This window comes from Trachypithecus francoisi, unplaced genomic scaffold (assembly GCF_009764315.1).
Source record: "Trachypithecus francoisi isolate TF-2019V2 unplaced genomic scaffold, Tfra_2.0 Lachesis_group21, whole genome shotgun sequence".
NCBI classification, from domain to species: domain Eukaryota; kingdom Metazoa; phylum Chordata; class Mammalia; order Primates; family Cercopithecidae; genus Trachypithecus; species Trachypithecus francoisi.
The window spans coordinates 32,048,764-32,066,626 of record NW_022681467.1 but is presented as its reverse complement, the minus strand read 5'-3'; the positions used below and the strand labels follow the sequence as shown (position 1 = coordinate 32,066,626).

Sequence of the window (17,863 nt, the reverse complement as noted above, 5' to 3'; positions counted from 1 at the left end):
AAACTGTGCCAATGCACTCCAGCCTGGGTGAAAGCGTGAGACCCCATCTCAAAAAAAAAAAAGGCTTCTGAGATCCCCTGTGATCTGGGATGCCCCCACTCTGACTTTGTCTCCCACCCCTCTCCTCTGGCCTTCAGCCTGCTGGTGGCTTCCCTCAGCCTTGAGCATGTCAAGCACTTGTCCATAAGTCAGGTGCTGCTCCCTCTGCCTGGAAAGTTCTTCTCCTCAGATCTCTACAGACTTCCTCTCTCTCTCTCTTCAGGTTTCTGCTCACAGGTCACCTGACCAGGGATGCCCTCCCTGACCACCCTCAATGCAACAGCAACACCACCCCTGTCTGTGCAGCAAACACTATACTGCTCTTGCCGTTCCTGGTTATTTGTTACTGCTCACCTGGTTACTGCTTACCACATTTGGTTATTTGTATCTCTTCCCATGAGGGGAGAGATTTTGTTTTGTTCACTGCTACATCCCCAGAAGCTACAACAGTACCTGGCATATATGATAGGTACTCAATAAATACTTACTGAGTGAATGACGTTCAGGACCAAGGTAGAGATAGGGACCTATTATTCCACACTGTCCTGAAGCACCTTGCCATACAGTTGGACAAGATATCAATAAGAACAGACAAAATTGGCGTTCTTAGCAAACAATATAATCATTTATGATGCAAACCCAAGAGAACCATGTTGGATTCTCTTGGTTGCCCGACACAAGATCAACATACAAGGATCACACATTTCTACCTACTAGCTGTGACTAATTAGAGCATGTAATTTGTTTTTTTTTTTTTTTTTTTTTTGAGACAGGGTCTCCCTGTCGCCCAGGCTGGAGTGTGGTGGCATGATCTCAGCTCACTGCAACCTCCACCTCCTGAGTTCAAGCGATTCTCCTGCCTCAGCCTCCCAAGTAGCTGGGATTACAGGTGGCCGCCATGACACCCAGCTAATTTTTGTATTTTTAGTAGAGATGGGGTTTCACCATGTTGGCCAGGCTGCTCGAACTCCTGACCTCATGATCTGCCTGCCTCGGCCTTCCAAAGTGCTGGGATTACAGGCCTGAGCCACTGCGCCTGGCCGCAAATATTTTTTAAATGATCAATTTCACAAAACTCAACAAAAACTACTAGAAAGTACCAAGGAATAAATCTAATAAAAATATGCAAGAGGCCAGATGCAGTGGCTCATGCATGAAATCCCAGCACTTTGGGAGGCTAAAGCAGGAGGACTGCTTGAGCCCAGAAGTTCAAGACCACCCTGGACAACATAGAGACCCTACCTCTACAAAAAAATCTCAAAGTTAGCTGGGCATGGTGGCACACACCTGTAACCTCAGTTATTTGGAAGGTTGAGGCAGGAGGATCACCGGAGCCCAGGAGGCTGAGGCTGCAATAAGCCAAGATCATGCCATTGTGCTCCAGCCTGGGTGACAGAGTGAGACCTTTTCTCAAAAAATTAAATTAAATGAAAATTGAAATATGAAAGGACTTCATAGGGAAATTACTCAAACTTGGGTAGAAGGATATAATAGGATTATTGAATAAATGGAGTGATAAAGTTGATTTATAGTTGAGAAGATTCAATGTTTTACAGTTATCAATTCTTCCCCTATTCATCTATAAGCTCACTTTACTTCCAGTTTTCATCCCAACAGAATTTTTCTAAGGAACTTGATATACAAATTATGTAATTTATATTGGAAGAATGAAGATACAAGAATAGTTTTTCTTTTTGCACAAAAAGGATAAAGAAGGAGCATTCACCCCATTAGATATCAAGGCATGCTATAAAGCCATGGTAATTAAAAGTTATATTAACACAGCTGGGCACAGTGGCTCACTCCTGTAATCCCAGCACTTTGGGAAGCTGAGGCAGGCAGATCACTTGAGGTCAGGAATTCCAAACCAGCCTGGCCAACGTGGTGAAACCCCATCTCTACTAGAAATACAAAAATTAGCCAGGTGTCAGCTGGGCGCAACCTGTAATCCCAGCACTTTGGGAGGCCGAGGCAGGTGGGTCAGCTGAGGTCAGGAGTTTCAGAGCAGCCTGGCCAACATGGCGAAACCTCATTTCTACTAAAAATACAAAAAATTAGCGGGGTGCAGTTGCATGCACCTGTAGTCCCAGCTACTCGGGAAGCTGAGGCAGAAGAATCGCTTGAACCTGGGAGGCAGAGGTTGCAGGGAGCCGAGATCGTGCCGCTGTATTTCAGATGGGGTGCCAGAGCGAGATTCTCCAAAAAAAAAAAAAATTAAATAAACAAATAAATGAAAATAGTTGTATTAACACAGAAGCAGCCAAAAGAGGAACAGAACAGAGCCCAGAAACACACCCCTGCATAAATATGGAATCTGACAGATTATGACTGGCCAGCATCACTAAACACTGGGGAAAGAAAGAGACTTCAGGTTAGGCGTGGTGGCTCACGCCTGTAATCCCAGCACTTTGGGAGGCTGAGGCAGGTAGATCACCTGAGGTCAGGAGTTCGAGACCAGCCTGACCAACATGGAGAAACCCCATCTCTACTAAAAATACAAAATTAGCGGGGCATGGTGGCACATGCCTGTAATCCCAACTGCTTGGGAGGCTGAGACGAGAAGCGCTTGAACCTGGGAGGCAGAGGTTGTGGTGATCCAAGATCGTGCCATTGCACTCCAGCCTGGGCAACAAGAGCAAAACTGTCTCAAAAAAAAAAAAAAAAAAACAAGCAATAATGTGGCAGAAAATATTGGTCATATTATAATAGGCATAGTGTAATTATCCATATATATAAAGAACTACAAACTGATTTTTAAAGTACTTTTTTTTGAGACAGGGTCTCACTCTGTTGCCCAGGCTGGAGTGCACTGACACAATCATACCTCACTACAGCCTTACTCTCCTGCACTCAAGCAATCCTCTAACCTTAGTCTCCTGAGTAACTGGGACTACAAATGTGCACCACAGTGCTCAGTTAATTTTTTATTTATTTTTATTATTTATTTTTTGAGATGGAGTCTAGCTCTGTCACCCAGGCTGGAGTACAGTGATGCGATCTTGGCTCAGTGCAACCTCTGCCTCCCGGGTTCAAGCGATTCTCTTGCCTCAGCCAGCTGGGATTACAGGCGCCTGCCACCACACCCAGCTAATTTTTGTATTTTCAGTAGAGACGGGGTTTCACTGTGTTGGCCAGGCTGTTCTTGAACTCTTCTGACCTCAGGTGATCCACCCGCCTCGGCCTCCCAAAGTGCTGGGATTTTAAGCGTGAGCCACCGTGCCTGGCCAATTTTTTTTATTTTTTAAATTTCATTTGTAGTAGACATGACGTCTTGCTATGTTGCCCAGGCTAGTTTTGAACTCCTGAACTCAAGGAATCCTCCCATGTCAGCCTCCCGAAGTGCTGGGATTAAAGGCATGAGCCACCATGCCCAGAGGATTTGAAAAATACTGAGAATCCAACAGAAAAATGAATAGAGTATACAAGTAATTCACAGGAGTAAAGTTTGAATAGCCAATATAAATAAAATTAAAATATGCACAGCTTCTCTAGTAACCAAGTAAATGTGAAATAAATCAACTGGTTTTAATTTTCCACTTATCAAGTAAGTGATTTAAATTCCAACAAGATCAACTATCAGTAAGTATACTAGGGAAATGGCAATTTTCAAACACTTGGTGTAAGGATAAACTGATATAACCTCTTTGGAGAGCAATCAGGCAGAATTTATTAAAATATGTGTTTCCTCTCATCCAGTGATTCTGTCCAAGATAAATACTCCAGAGAAATTCTCCCATGTCGTGGCAGAAAGACATGCACCAGTGTTGATGAAACGCTGAAAACACCAAAATGGCCTGGGCATAGTGGCTCACGCCTGTAATCCCAGCACTTTGGGAGGCCCAGGCAGGCGGATCACCGGAGGTCGGGAGTTCGAGACCAGCCTGACCAACATGGAGAAACCCCGTCTCTACTAAAAATACAAAAAATTAGCCAGGTGTGGTGACACATGCCTGTAATCCCAGCTACTTGGGAGGCTGAGGCAGGAGAATCGCTTGAACCGGGGAGGGGGAGGTTGCGGTGAGCCGAGATCGCACCATTGCACTCCAGACTGAGTAACAAGAGCGAAACTCCGTCTCAAAAAAAAAAAAAAAAAAAAAGATAACCCCGAAACACCATTAGGAAAATGGTCAAAGAGAATGTAGTATATGCGCATGAATTTAACAGAAATGAACTAGATCTCTATGTATCAAAGTAGACAAGAGTGCTCAAGACATAGTGTTCAAAATAAAATTGTTCTTTTAACTGCAGCTTAACAGTGGATGTAACTGCTTCTTTGCTGTGGCAGACTGTATTTTCTGAAGGCCCCAACAGTCTCTCCTGTCCCTCCTCCTCCTCTAGAACCTTGATACTTCCCTATGAAGTATCATAGGTAGGGTCTAATACTCCTCTCCTTCAACCTGAAGCCCTGCCTTGGGCTTGTGACTTGCTTGTAACCAATCAAATACAGTGGACGAGTTACCAGGTGACTTCCAGAGCTAGGTCAGAAAAGGTGATGCAGCCTCAGTGTTCAACACATACTTGGGCCTGGAGCCACCACGCAAGAAGGCTGCCATGCTGCGAGGGAGCAAAGGCAGGTGGAGGGACATACACAGGGGCTGTGGCTGGCTGTCCTGGCCTTTGAGTCATCCTTGTCTAAGTGCCAGGCACACACCTTAACTACCTTTAGGTAATTCCATCCCTCAGGTGTCACGTCACCCCCAGCCCTTGGGCCTTCCCATCTGAAGCCCCAGGCTTTATGGAGAAGAAACAACATGTTCCTGCCATGCTCTTTCTGAACTGCTGACATACAGAATCCATGACCATAATAAAATGGTTGTTTTGTGCCATTAGGTTTGGGGTGACTTGTTATACCCTTCCTGCTTCTGTGCCTTTTCTCCCTCCATCTGGAATGCCTTTCCTCTCTCCCAGCCTGCAGATACTCTCTGAGGCCCAGCTACGAATGGTATCTCCTTGGTGGAGTTCCTCACAGATGTAAGAGGGGTGACCTTAAAACTTGTGGCCATGGCTGGGCGTGGTGGCTCACACCTGTAATCCCAGCATTTTGGGAAGGCGAGGCGGGCAGATCACTTGAGGTCAGGAGTTCGAGACCAGCCTGGCCAACATGGTGAAACCCCGTCTCTACTAAAAATACAAAAATTAGCTGGGCATGTTGGCGCGTGCCTGTAATCCCAGCTACTCAGGAGGCTGAGGCACAAGAATCACTTGAACCCAAGAGGCGGAGGTTGTGGTGAGCCGAAGAAATCGTGCCACTGCATTCCAGTCTGGGCAACAGAGTGAGACTCTGTCTCACAAAAACATAACAAACCAACAAAATACCAAAAAAATTAACTTGTGATCACAAGCCAGGACCTTGAGTGGATGTACAGAATTTAATCAGAAGGCCTTGTTATTTTAATGAAGAATATCATTCTTAAGAGACAGGAAACATTATTCACAACAGCCAAAAGGTAGATGCAATCCACCCATCTACTGGCAAATTAATAGATACATAAAATGTGGTCTCTACATACAATGGAATATTACTCAGCCTTAACAAGGGAGGGAATTGTGACACATGCTATGGATGAACCTTGAAGACATTATGCAAAGTGAAATATGCCAGTCACGAAAGAACAAATGCTGCATGGTTCCACTTACATGAAGTAGCTAGAATAGTCAAACTCACAGAGACAAAGTAGAGTGGTGGCTGCCAGTGGCTGGGGGGTAGGAGGGAATGGGGAGTCAGCGTTTAATGGGCACAGAATTTCAGTTGGGGAAGACAAAACAAGTTCTAGAGATGGACGGTGGTGGTGGTTGTACAACAATGTGAATTTAATTAATGCCACAGACTGTACACTTGGTTGAAATGGTAATTTTCATGATATATATATATTTAACCACAATTCAGAAAAAGAAATTGTCTGAAAAGAACACTGTCAAGTTTAAAGTTCTTCAGGTTTAGACAAGAGGGCAATGCAAACTCCAATCAAGACAGGCAGCCATCTGGGTGGGTGGGCACTGCTGAGTTCCCTGAGCAGTCAGAATATGTATTTTAGATAAGGGACATGAGCTATGTGACTCCATCTGTCTGTAAGCTGCAGTAAGTGCTACAGGGCTATGGAAAGGGCTCCCTCTAGAGTGTTCAGCTGCAGGAGTTGTGGTGTGGTTATCCAGAAACATCATGAAAGACCCCTTCCCTCCCAGGTAGACAGGAAGGTAATACCAATATTGTTTGCCATGACATCATTTCCTTTGCAGGTAAACATCTTCTTGCTCTAGAAATAACTATAATTAATACAGTAAAGGAAAGTTAAAGGGAATCAAACCCACAGAATCATCCTATTGGCATGAAGCAATCTGTGCACCCTGCCCCAGGCTTACTGTCTCCATCTGTGCTATTCAATACAGCAGCTACTAACCACATGTGGTTAGTAAGCACCTGAAATGTAGTTTGTCTGAATTAAGATGTGCTGTAAGAGTAAAATATACACTAAATTTTAAAGACTTACTATGAAAAGGAATATAAAATATTGCAATAATTTTATATTGAATATATGGTGAAATACAGCTGACCCTTGAACACCACAGGTTTGAACTGCACAAATCTACTTTTTTTTTTTTTTTTTGAGGCGGAGTCTCGCTCTGTCGCCCAGGCTGGAGTGCAGTGGCCGGATCTCAGCTCACTGCAAGCTCCGCCTCCCGGGTTTACGCCATTCTCCTGCCTCAGCCTCCCGAGTAGCTGGGACTACAGGCGCCCGCCACCTCGCCCAGCTAGTTTTTTTGCATTTTTTAGTAGAGACGGGGTTTCACCATGTTAGCCAGGATGGTCTCGATCTCCTGACCTCGTGATCCGCCCGTCTCGGCCTCCCAAAGTGCTGGGATTACAGGCTTGAGCCACCGCGCCCGGCCGAATCTACTTATGTATCAATTTTCTTCCCATCTGCCACCCCTGAGACAGCAGGACCAACATTCCTCCTCTTCCCCATTCCTCTTCCTCAGTGTACTCAGTGTGAAGACAAGGACGAAGACCTTTATGACGATGCGCTTCTACTTAATGAACAGTAAATATATTTTCTCTTCCTTATGATTTTTTCCTTTTGAGACAGGGTCTCACTCTGTCACCCAGGCTGGAATGTAGTGGCCCAATCTTGGCTCACTGCAGCCTCGACCTCCTGGGCTCAAGCAATCCTCCCTGCTTGTCAGCCTCCCGAATAGCTGGAAAAACAGGCACATGCCATCATGCCTGGTTAATTTTTATATTAACCAGGGGGTCTTGCTATGTTGAAGAGGCTTGGTCTTGAACTACTGGGCTCAAGAGATACTCTCACCTCGGCCTCGAAAAGTGCTGGGGTGCTGGGATTACAGGCATGAGCCACCACGCCCAGCCTAAAACCACTATTCTAAGAAGGGGTCTATAGAAAGCCTACTTAAAACAAGCCCTGCCCACACAAAACTGCCAGTCAGCTTCTCAGTGCCTCAATTGTTTATCTTAAATTTGTATTAATATATGCTCATAATTAAAAAAAAAAAAGTGGAGACACAAGCAACAAAAGGAAAAAGTGGATTTCATCAAAACTAAGAAACTTTGTGTGTCGGCCAGGCGTGGTGGCTCACACCTGTAATCCCAGCACTTTTTAAGGCCAAAGCAGGCAGATCATGAGGTCAGGAGTTCGAGACCAGCCTGGCCAGCATGGTGAAACCCTGTCTCTACTAAAAATACAAAAAATTAGCCAGGCATGGTGGCACGCACATGGCTACTCAGGAGGCTGAGGCAGAATTGCCTGAATCCAGCAGGTGGAAGCTGCAGTTAGCCGAGACGGCGTCACTGCATTCCAGTCTGGGCGACAAAGCAAGACTCTGTCTCAAAAAAAAAGAACCTTTGTGCATCAAAAGTCACCAGGAGGAAAGTGAAAAGAATGGGAGAAAATATCTGCAAATCATATATGATGAGGGTCCAGCACCCAGAATATATAAAGGACTTACAACTCAATAACAAAAAGACAAACCACCCAATTAAAAAATGGGTGAAGGCCTTGGCCATTTCTTCCAAGAAGACATACAGATGACCAACAGACATATGAAAAGATGCTCAATGTCATAAGGGAAATACAAATCAAAATCATAATGAGATACTACTTCATCGCCGTTAGGATGGCTATAATTTTTTTAAAAGACAGAAGATAAGTTTTCGTGAAGATGTGGAGAAACTGGAACCTTCGTGCTTTGCTGGTGGGAATGTAAAATGGTATAGCTTCTATGGAAAACAGTTCAGCAGTTCCTCAAAAAGTTAAACATAGAGTTACCAGATAACTCAGCAATTTCACTCCCCAAAGAATTAAAAACAGGGACTGAAACACGCCAATCTTCATAGCTGCATTACTCACAACAGCCACAAGGTGGAAACAATCCAAGTGCCCAGCAATAGGTGAACAAAATGTGGTATATACTGTACACATAATGGAATATTCCTCAGCCACAAAAATGAAGTTCTGATACATGCTATAACATGGATGAACCTTGAAAACATGCTAAACACAAAAGGATAAGGCAAATTTGTAGACACAGCAAGTAGAGGATACCAGGGGCTAGCCAGAGAGGATAGTGGGGAATTACTGTTTAATGGGTACATTTTATGTTTTAGATGAAAAAGTTTTGGAAATAGATGGTTGTGATGGTAGCAATATTGTGAATGTAATTAATGCCATTGAATTGCACACTTAAAAACAGTTAAAAGGTAAATTTTATATGTTATTTTACAACAAAAAAAGGAAAACAAAAATATCAGTTTGACCTAGCATTTCTACTCCAAAAGAAATGAATATACATCCATACAAAAACTTGTACAGGAATATTCTAGCAGTATTATTCATAACAGCCAAAAAGTACAAACAACCCAAATGTCCATCAACAGAAGAATGGACAAATAAAATGTAGTATGAAATGAAATATTATTCAGCAACAAAAAGGAATGAAATACTGGCATATGCTACAACATGGATGAATCTCAACATGCCAAGTGAAAGCCAGACACAAAAGGCCATATATGGTATTATTCTGTTTATATAAAATGTCCAGAATAGGCAAATCCACAGAGACAGAAAGATTAGAGGTTGCCTAAGGCTGCAGGAGTGGCTCCTAATGAGTAGAGAACATCTTTTTGGGGCGATGAACATGTTCTTTTTTTTTTTTTTTTTTTGAGACGGAGTCTCGCTGTCACCCAGGCTGGAGTGCAGTGGCCGGATCTCAGCTCACTGCAAGCTCCGCCTCCTGGGTTTACACCATTCTCCTGCCTCAGCCTCCTGAGTAGCTGGGACTACAGGCGCCCGCCACGTCGCCCGGCTAGTTTTTTTTTTTTTTGTATTTTTTAGTAGAGACAGGGTTTCACCGTGTTAGCCAGGATGGTCTCGATCTCCTGACCTTGTGATCTGCCCGTCTCGGCCTCCCAAAGTGCTGGGATTACAGGCTTGAGCCACCGCGCCTGGCCAGAACATGTTCTTAAACAGTAGTGATGGTTGCACCACACTGTGAGTACGCTTAAGTACCATTGTGAGTTTACTAAATGTGTACTTTAAAAGGGTGAATTTTGAGGTATGTGAATTATATCTCAGTAAAGCCATTATAGGGCAGAAGAAAAAGAGAAAAGAAAAAGAAAACCTTCCAGAAAGTCCAACAAAAAGACATGAGGAAGAAAAGGTGAAAGCCTGAGGATCCACTCAGCAGGTACAGCAACTGACTGACAGAAATTCCAGAGCCAGACAACAGAACAAATAGAAGTAAGAAAATTCCTTTTAAAAATTAATACAAGGTGGCCAGGCACAGTGGCTCACGGCTATAATCTCAGCATTCTGGGAGGCCGAGCCAGGTGGATTATCTGAGGTCAGGAGTTCGAGACCAGCCTGGCCAACACGGTGAAACCCCATCTCTACTAAAAATACAAAAAATTAGCCAGGCATGGTGGTGCACACCTGTAATCTCAGCTACTCGGGAGGCTGAGGCAGGAGAATCACTTGAACCCAGGAGGTGGAGGTTGCAGTGAGCTGAGATCACGCCACTGCACCCCAGCCTGGGTGACAGAGTGAGACTCTGTCTCAAAAAAATAAAAATAAAAAAAGATGGAGTCTTTAAGATTCTGAGGGAAAATTATTTTTAATTTCATATCATTTTTATATTTGTATAGAAATATAGAAATTGTATTTACATATAAATATATTCTTTATTATTTTTTGAGACAGGGTCACGTTCTGTCACAAGCTGGAGTGCAGTGGTGCCACAGCTCACTGTAGCCTCAACCTCCAGGGCTCAAGCAATCCTCCCACCTCAGCCTCCTGAGTAGCTGGGACCACAGGTGGCCACCACCACACCCGGCTAATTTTTAAAAAATGTTCTGTAGACATAAGGTCTCACTATGCTTCCCAGGCTGGTCTCAAACTCCTGGGCTCAAGTGATCTGCCCACCTTAGCCTCTCAAAGCACTGGGATTACAGGCATGAGTCACCACCATGCCTGGCACCTTTTTTTTTTTTTTTTTTTTTTTTTTAATTTGAGACAAGATCTCTAGACAAGATCTCATTCTGTTGCCCAGGCTGGAAGGCAGGGCTCAATCATAGCTCACCACAGCCTCAAACTCCCGGACTCAAGTGTTCCTCCTGCCTTAGCCTCCAGACTAGCGAGGACTGCAGGCATGTGCCACCATGACCAGCTAATTTTTCTTTTAAAAAAAAAAAGTTTTGGCCAGGCGCAGTGGCTCACGCCTGTAATCCCAGCACTTTGGGAGGCCGAGGTGGGCGGATCACAAGGTCAGGAGATCGAGACCATCCTGGCTAATACAGTGAAACCCTGTCTCTACTAAAAATACAAAAAATTAGCCAGGTGCGGTGGCGGGTGCCTGTAGGCCCAGCTACTCAGGAGGCTGAGGCAGGAGAATGGCATGAACCCAGTGGGTGGAGCTTGCAGTGAGCAGAGATCATGCCACTGCACTCCAGCCCGGGCAATAGAGCTAGACTCCATCTCAAAAAAACAAACAAAAAAAGTTTTGTAGGCTGGCTACAGTGGCTCATGCCTATAATCCCAGCATTTTGGGAGGTCAACCTAGGAGGATGGCTTGAGCCCAGGAGTTTGAGACCAGCCTAGGCAACACAGCCTACAAAAAAATTTAAAAAATTAGCTGAGCATGGTGGCACTCTGTGGTAGACCCTTGCTACTCAGGAAGCTGAGGCGAGAGGATTACTTTGGCCTAGGAGTTTGAGGCTGCAGTGAGCTATGCTTATGCCACTGCACTTCCAAGCTGGATGACACAGTGAGGCCATATCTCTTAAAAATTTTTCTTAAATTCAGCAAATGGAGTGTATTTTTTAAATGTGGCAACAGGACAAACCGTTTTAGGAAAAACAAAATGTAAAAAGAAGAAAATGCAGTAATAATATACTGTTAAGTTCTGCAATAAACAATATTTACACACTCAGTAAACAGAAACACTGATTACTATTTAACCATAAAGTGTGATGTATACAGAGGGTGGGGGAAAGGGGTTGTGTGAGAGGTAAACACTCATCTATGCCTATGGTAACAGGAAATTAATAGAAATGATGATTAATTTTAAAGAGGAAATATAAGGTAATCAGTCACATTTTTAAAAACATGTATGAAGGCAAATACCAGAATATATAGCTAGTAAAAACTAAAGGTAGGGCGGTGGGCTGGATGTTTTCTCTTAGAAGACTTTTTTTTTTTTGAGATGAAGTCTCGCTCTGTCGCCCAGGCTGGAGTGCAGTGGTCCGATCTTGGCTCACTGCAAACTCCGCCACCCACGTTCATGCCATTCTCCTGCCTCAGCCTCCCGAGTAGCTAGGACTACAGGCGCCCGCCACCACGCCCGGCTAATTCTTTGTATTTTTAGTAGAGAGGGGGTTTCACCATGTTAGCCACAATAGTCTCGACCTCCTGACCTCGTGATCCGCCCGCCTCAGCCTCCCGAAGTGCTGGGATTACAGGCGTGAGCTACCACGCCCAGCCTTCTCTTAGAAGACTTTTAATGCTCTCTGATCCCTGTCTCTGTTTTGATTTTTTAAAATACTTTTCTTGTAAAAAGTTACCAGGTACTTTCCTCACAACACTTCCCCTGCACTAGTGGGTGTGACATCAAAGCTGGGAATTGGCCTAGAGGACAGTGAAAACAATGACTCTGATGAGCCTTCTGCATCATCAAAGGCTGCTGTCCTCAGGGCCCCTCCATCGTGTATGGGATGTGGGTCAACACCATTTGGACACTCTGAAGACCTGTCCTTCCTGAGTGTGGAGGAGTAGCTCAATGGGAACCAGAACCTCAGGTGAACCAGGTGGGTGCAGCACAACAGCTTGGAGCTTCCCAGGATCTCCCTTCCACCACCCAATCCCCCTTCAACCACCTTTGAATCTAAGTTCCCTACACATGTCTAGCACTTTCTTGAACTAACTTCTCAAAGGAATTTTTGGAAATTGGCATGATATAGGTAGAAACATAAGTGGGAAATAAAAGCATAACTTCTTCACGCCCTGTTGAGACCCAGTTGGATCCCTGGTGCTTGGCACACAGGAAGCACTCAGTAAGAAGCTGTTGGCTGAGTGTGGTGGCTCACGCCTGTAATCCCAGCACTCTGGGAGGCAGAGGCGGGTGGATCACCTGAGATCAGGAGTTCAAGACCAGCCTGGCCAACATGGTGAAACCCCGTCTCTACTAAAAATACAAGTCAGCCGGGTGTAGTGGCACGTGCCTGTAGTCCCAGCTACTCAGGAGGCTGAGGCAGGAGAACTGCTTGAACTTGGGAGGCAGAGGTTGCAGTGAGCTGAGATCGTGGCACTGCACCACTCCAGCCTGGGTGACAAGAGCAACACTCCATCTCAAAAAAAAAAAAAAAGGAAGTTCTTGAAGGCATAATTAGGCTCCCACTTTTCTCTGTGTCAAGGCCCTTTACATGCACGACCATATTCAACACTTACAACATGCTCACATAGTGAGCAGAGGATTATCTCCATTTTACAGATGAGGAAATGGGGGCTCAGAGTAACCTGACCAAGGTTACTTCACTACTAAGGGAGGAGCTGGGATTCAAACCCAGGTGTGGGTGACCTCACAGCCTGCACAACAAGCAGCTATCACCAGCAACCCTTTCTGAAAAGAGGTTTGGTTCAATAGGTGGATGGACGGAAGAATGCGAAGAAAGTAAGAAGGAGCTCAAAAACTAGTCCAAGAAGAGAACCTAAGAGATCTCCCCACTCAGTTCAGAAGCTGCTGGCCACCAGCTGGAGAACCAGCTGCGAACACCTTCTACCCTTGCCCAAGGACCATCCGTGTGGCACCTACCTTCTTCAGAGAGGTTGTTCTCTTTGGTCTCCTTGTCCATCTGGCAGCACCAGCCTTCTAGTCGCTCCGTTTCTGCCTGCAGCAGCTTTAGGAACCAGTAGCCGTCTCGGCGGCAGGCCCCTGGCTGTGCTGGCTCTGCTGGGGAGCTGGAGGAGGTCTCAAGCCAGGGGTCGGGTGGGGGCAGCGAGGACACCTCTAGGGCAGGGTCGCTGTTGTCTCCATAGGAGAGGTTGCGCTTGATCTGGGCAATCTTGGGGGCCTGCCGGGGACCGGCATCGATGCTGATGGAGTTGGGGTGAGGGGTACAGTCCGGGAGGCTCCTCTCAGATGACTTACAGCTTGAGTCATTGGCATCCTGGGTATCCGAGTCTGTGTCCCGTCGGGAGGACATACTGTGAGAGGGGACGCTGCTTCTGTGGGTAGGGGGTGGATGGGGTGGGGACAGGAAGGAGTGAGTCACCAAGACGGCCAGAGACCAGAGGCCGCCTTGACCCGGACACACGGGAGACAGAGAAACGGATGCATCATCTGCTCACCATGCGCCTGAAGCGGGTCCCACAGCCCCCATCTCATTCTTGGCTCAGCCCTTGCCCCATCCCGCCCAAGCCCACACGCACACACACACGAGGACAAGGTCATAAGGTTGCCTGTTTACTGCAGTGGGGCCAGGAAGACCACCAGCATCAGGGCAGCTGAGGCCATGTCCCGGCCCAGCCGTGGCCCCCGCGGGTGACTGGTCTCACAGAGCAAGTGCTCATCTGTCCACCCGCCCACCCCTGCCCAGCCTCCCATGCCTGGGCCACCACCCGCAACCCAAACCCAGCTTGGTTATTAGAAATCCAGCAAGGAGAAGTGGGTTAGGGAGAGCAGGAGAGGTGAGAGCGGAGGGAGGGAGAGGAGAGGGGAGAAGCAGCCGCCATCTCTGTCCGACTTACCGCCAGTCGTCCTCTACCTGAACCCCGATGGACTGGAATTTGGTAGCGGGACTGGGCTCCTCTTTTGGCACTGGCTGAATGCAGTCAACCTTATTGAAGGACAACGACAGCAACGGCACGGAGACAAAGACAAAAATAAAAAACAAACACCACACTTGCTGCTGAAATTCACATTAGTGGGACGACGCAAACGGACGTGTGGACAGACAGACACGAGGCATGCGGACACTGCACGTGGGCCCGAGGCCGGACCAGGTTAAGCCGGGCACTGCTCATTCGCGTGGAGGCGGGCGGGCAGGTGGATGGGAGGTGGGATGGGGTGGAGATGACTGGCTTTCCCTACTCTGAGGAGGGTGCCATCACATCGATCGCTTTGGGTCCGTTGTCCTCCGAGAGGTGGGAACCGTTCCTTCTAGTCCTCTCCTTCACACGCATCAGAGAGAAAAAAAAAGGACGACGAAAGAGAAAGAAAACACACACACACACAAAGCCACAGCCGTTATCTGGTGTAGTTGAAGCTGGCGGCTGTCTTGAGGCAAAGATCATTCCCCAAACCCTGTGGTGGAAGCCTGGAGGGCAGGCCAGAGGTGCCTGCACTAAGGGCAAACCCTGGACAGCAGTTCTAGATTCAGAAACTGCCACCCAGACAGGAGCCACCGAAGTCCCTGGGCATTATTCATACTTGGCTGAGGTTACCTTTAGCACTGGGTAGCCCTGGGGAGCAGTAGGAAGGACTGGGGTCAGGGCCAAGTGGAAAGCTGTCACTCCCTCCACTCCTGTGAAGTGGAAGGAACAGGACAACAGTGATGCCCTGCGCCTGCCTTTCTTCTCTGGGACAAAGGTGCCGGGCCGTAGGGCAGCCAGGCCAGCTTTCCTATCATCACTCAAGAATGAGGGAGAACCCACACTCAGCCTAGGGCATGAGGCATCAAAGGGTTCAGGGCATCCTCAGAAACTGGGGACTCTTCAGTCTCTTGGCCTTGTGGAGAGAAGTAGGGGCCAGGGAAGCTTTCTGGGACAGGGATGCAGCCACATTTCCCCTCGGCAAAAGCCGGCTCAAGGAATGCAGCATCACTGGATCTCCAAGGAGCTGCAACGAGAGCAAGAATGGGGCTGGGGTGAATCCAGGGAAAGGATGCCCAGGACAGGCCTAAGAGAGTCTTTATCCCGGTGTCATTTTCTGGGTGAAAGGAATCAAGGGTAGTCCTAACTCTTAGGCTTTCCGGGAAGAGCATCTGGTTTGGCCAAAAAGAGGGTGAGGCTGCCCAAAGATATGGGTGGTCAGGACAAAGGGTCAAAGATCAGGCTACTCTCTGTGTTTCTGAGAATCCCACCTGCAGGGCAGGGTCTGGACACCTAAGAAGCCCAGAAAACAGATAGCAGAGTCTCCTGGCCAACTCTCTCCCTGTTTATATGTGGGGAAGCAGAAGCCTAGAGCTGCCTCTTGGTGGAAACAAGTCTAGGCAACTGCAAGAAATTGCTCAGTAAGCCTTCTCTGTTCCATTCAAGCTCCACTTTGTGTCCCATGCTCCTGCATTTCAGTGCTTTGTTATCAGCTGCGCCACATCCAATTGCTCACGGGTGGCTGGAGGAGTCCCCTGCAGCCTGTGCCACAACACACAACACCTCAACCTCCCTGACTCACCCCCTGGGCTTGGAGGGGGCCTGTCTCCCTGCTCACCCTCACCCACTGTAGCTGCCCCTTCCTCACGGCCCTGAATGTGCCCTAGTTTGGTCTGCAGCTCCAGCCAGGGCAGGGAGAGTCCACTCAATCTGGATTTAGAGAAACTCTTAAAAACTACAAGGCAGGGCCCAAGTTTCCCCAGCTCAGCAAACAAGACAGATTATTGATATCAGGTGCATGCAGGAGTGCAATGAAGCAGTGGAGGGGAAGCTGGCACACCTGCCCTGCTGTGTGCCATGACTATGGAGGGCCTGCTGACTTTGGCCACCTAGCCCTGGGGGAATCATCACCTGGACCCTATCCCATGGAGGGAGGCATTGAGACCGGTATCACCTTTCTCAATGACATGAGCCTGGTCCCTCAAGCCACCTACCTGTCCCCAAGGCCCGAGAGGGCTCTGGGCAAAGTTCCCCTCGAGCAACCCCCATGGCTCAAGGGCCCTGGGTCCTGGGCCCCTGGCCCATCAGCGTCTATGCTCCATGCTGCTCCTGCTGCCAAGCGGGGCTATGGCCTCCGCACCCGAGCTGACCTTGGATTAGAGAACTGTTAGGCCAGTCCCGCCTCCCACGGGCCAGCTGGCAGGGCAAAGGGTGGAGTGGACAGACAGACAGTGGACAGGCAAACAGTGGACAGGAGATGGCTGGCTGAGTGTAACTACATTCACTGGGACAACCCACTGGAGAAGCAGAAACACATGCCCGCGGCTGCTGACCAGCGGCATGTGTGGGCAGATACCAGTGAGGCGTGGCTATGGGTGGAATTCGGTTTGGCCACTTGGGGCTGATCCCCCAAAATAGAGAGACAAACCATCTTTTCCCAGGAGACCTAGTGGGCCTCCACCAGATGTAATTACACGCAGGCAGGTGCACGGAGTGGGCTGAGGACACACAGTGCAAAAGGAGCCCCTACTTGTATTCCTATTGATGACAGTTTCCTTTTGGGGGCGGCCTCGGCGTGGGACTCAGAGCTGGTCAGCGTCCCTTGTTCACTTTTCAGAGACGCATGTTTTGGGGGTGGCTCTGCGGCTTCAGAGGCTGAGGCGACTCCACCGCGTGTCACGCTGGGCGGTCGGGTACTGCTGTCCAGGCTGTCCGATGAGTTGCTCAGGCCCGACTGGCTAGTCACCTCACTCTTGTGGTCCTGGCTGTCCAGATAGGTGTCCTGGGCAGACTCAGTACTGCTCTGGACTGTGACTGAGATGAACGGCTTTGAAGTGGTGCGTGGAGGGACTGGTGGCGGGGTCTTCTTATACGCCACTAGGCATGAGGAACCTGCAGATGGATGAGAGAAGGGCAGGGGAGAGGTGAGATGGTAAAGCCCCCAACCCTCTCAAGCCCCTTCCAGTGCAGAAGCCCTGCCTGACTTGGCCCTAGCTCTGGCCTTAGCCATTCTGTCCGCAAGGATTTCTGGAGCAGGGAGAGTAAGGGTCAAGATAGCAACGACCAAGACAGACACACACAGGCCCTACCTACCCTCATTCGAGACAAAGTCTTGAGGGGATGCCACCACTGGCCAAAGATGTCCCCCACGTCAGTCACACACAAACTTTATTACCCAGCAGGGGCATGTGCTAGGTGAAGTGTGTGGGGCCACAAGGCTCTGACAGACCCTGACCCGTGTCGTGGGGAGGTGGTGACAACCGAGCAGATGTCAAAACAGCTAAGGAATGGTTAACCTTGCTATCTTCAAGGTCACTGAGAGACTCAGTGCTCCCCCTGGTCTTTTCCTTCCACACCACCTTCCCTCTCCCTTATTCCCTCTGCTTGGATGCCCCTCTCCATCTGGTCAAAAATGAACACATCCAGCCGGGCATGGTGCCTCACGCCTGTAATCCCAGCACTTTGGGAGGCTGAAGCGGGCAGATCACCTGAGATCAGGAGTTCGAGAC

The 17,863-nt window shown here is 47.9% G+C and overlaps 1 protein-coding gene and 1 long non-coding RNA gene across 13 annotated transcripts in view; one reads left to right on the top strand and one right to left on the bottom strand.

Annotated features, from left to right (window-relative positions):
• Positions 1 to 13,358, top strand: part of LOC117068733 — an 89,172-nt gene extending 75,814 nt beyond the window's left edge. The window contains exon 3 of one of the 2 annotated variants that reach the window (XR_004431220.1): positions 13,189 to 13,358. This is a non-coding gene — a long non-coding RNA (uncharacterized LOC117068733). Of the gene's footprint in view, positions 1 to 3,735; positions 3,935 to 13,188 lie in introns of those variants that run through there. The other variant, XR_004431218.1, reaches the window with a different exon arrangement.
• DLGAP4 (DLG associated protein 4) overlaps positions 1 to 17,863 on the bottom strand; it is a 171,977-nt gene that overhangs the window by 22,945 nt on the left and 131,169 nt on the right. For 10 of the 11 annotated variants that reach the window (XM_033186310.1, XM_033186311.1, XM_033186316.1 and 7 more), the window contains 3 exons: positions 16,885 to 17,246; positions 14,292 to 14,380; positions 13,357 to 13,769 (listed from right to left, as the gene is read on the bottom strand). In XM_033186310.1, the coding sequence (XP_033042201.1) occupies positions 13,357 to 13,769; positions 14,292 to 14,380; positions 16,885 to 17,246 (864 nt within the window). Of the gene's footprint in view, positions 1 to 13,356; positions 13,770 to 14,291; positions 14,381 to 14,634; positions 16,423 to 16,884; positions 17,247 to 17,863 lie in introns of those variants that run through there. The other variant, XM_033186320.1, reaches the window with a different exon arrangement.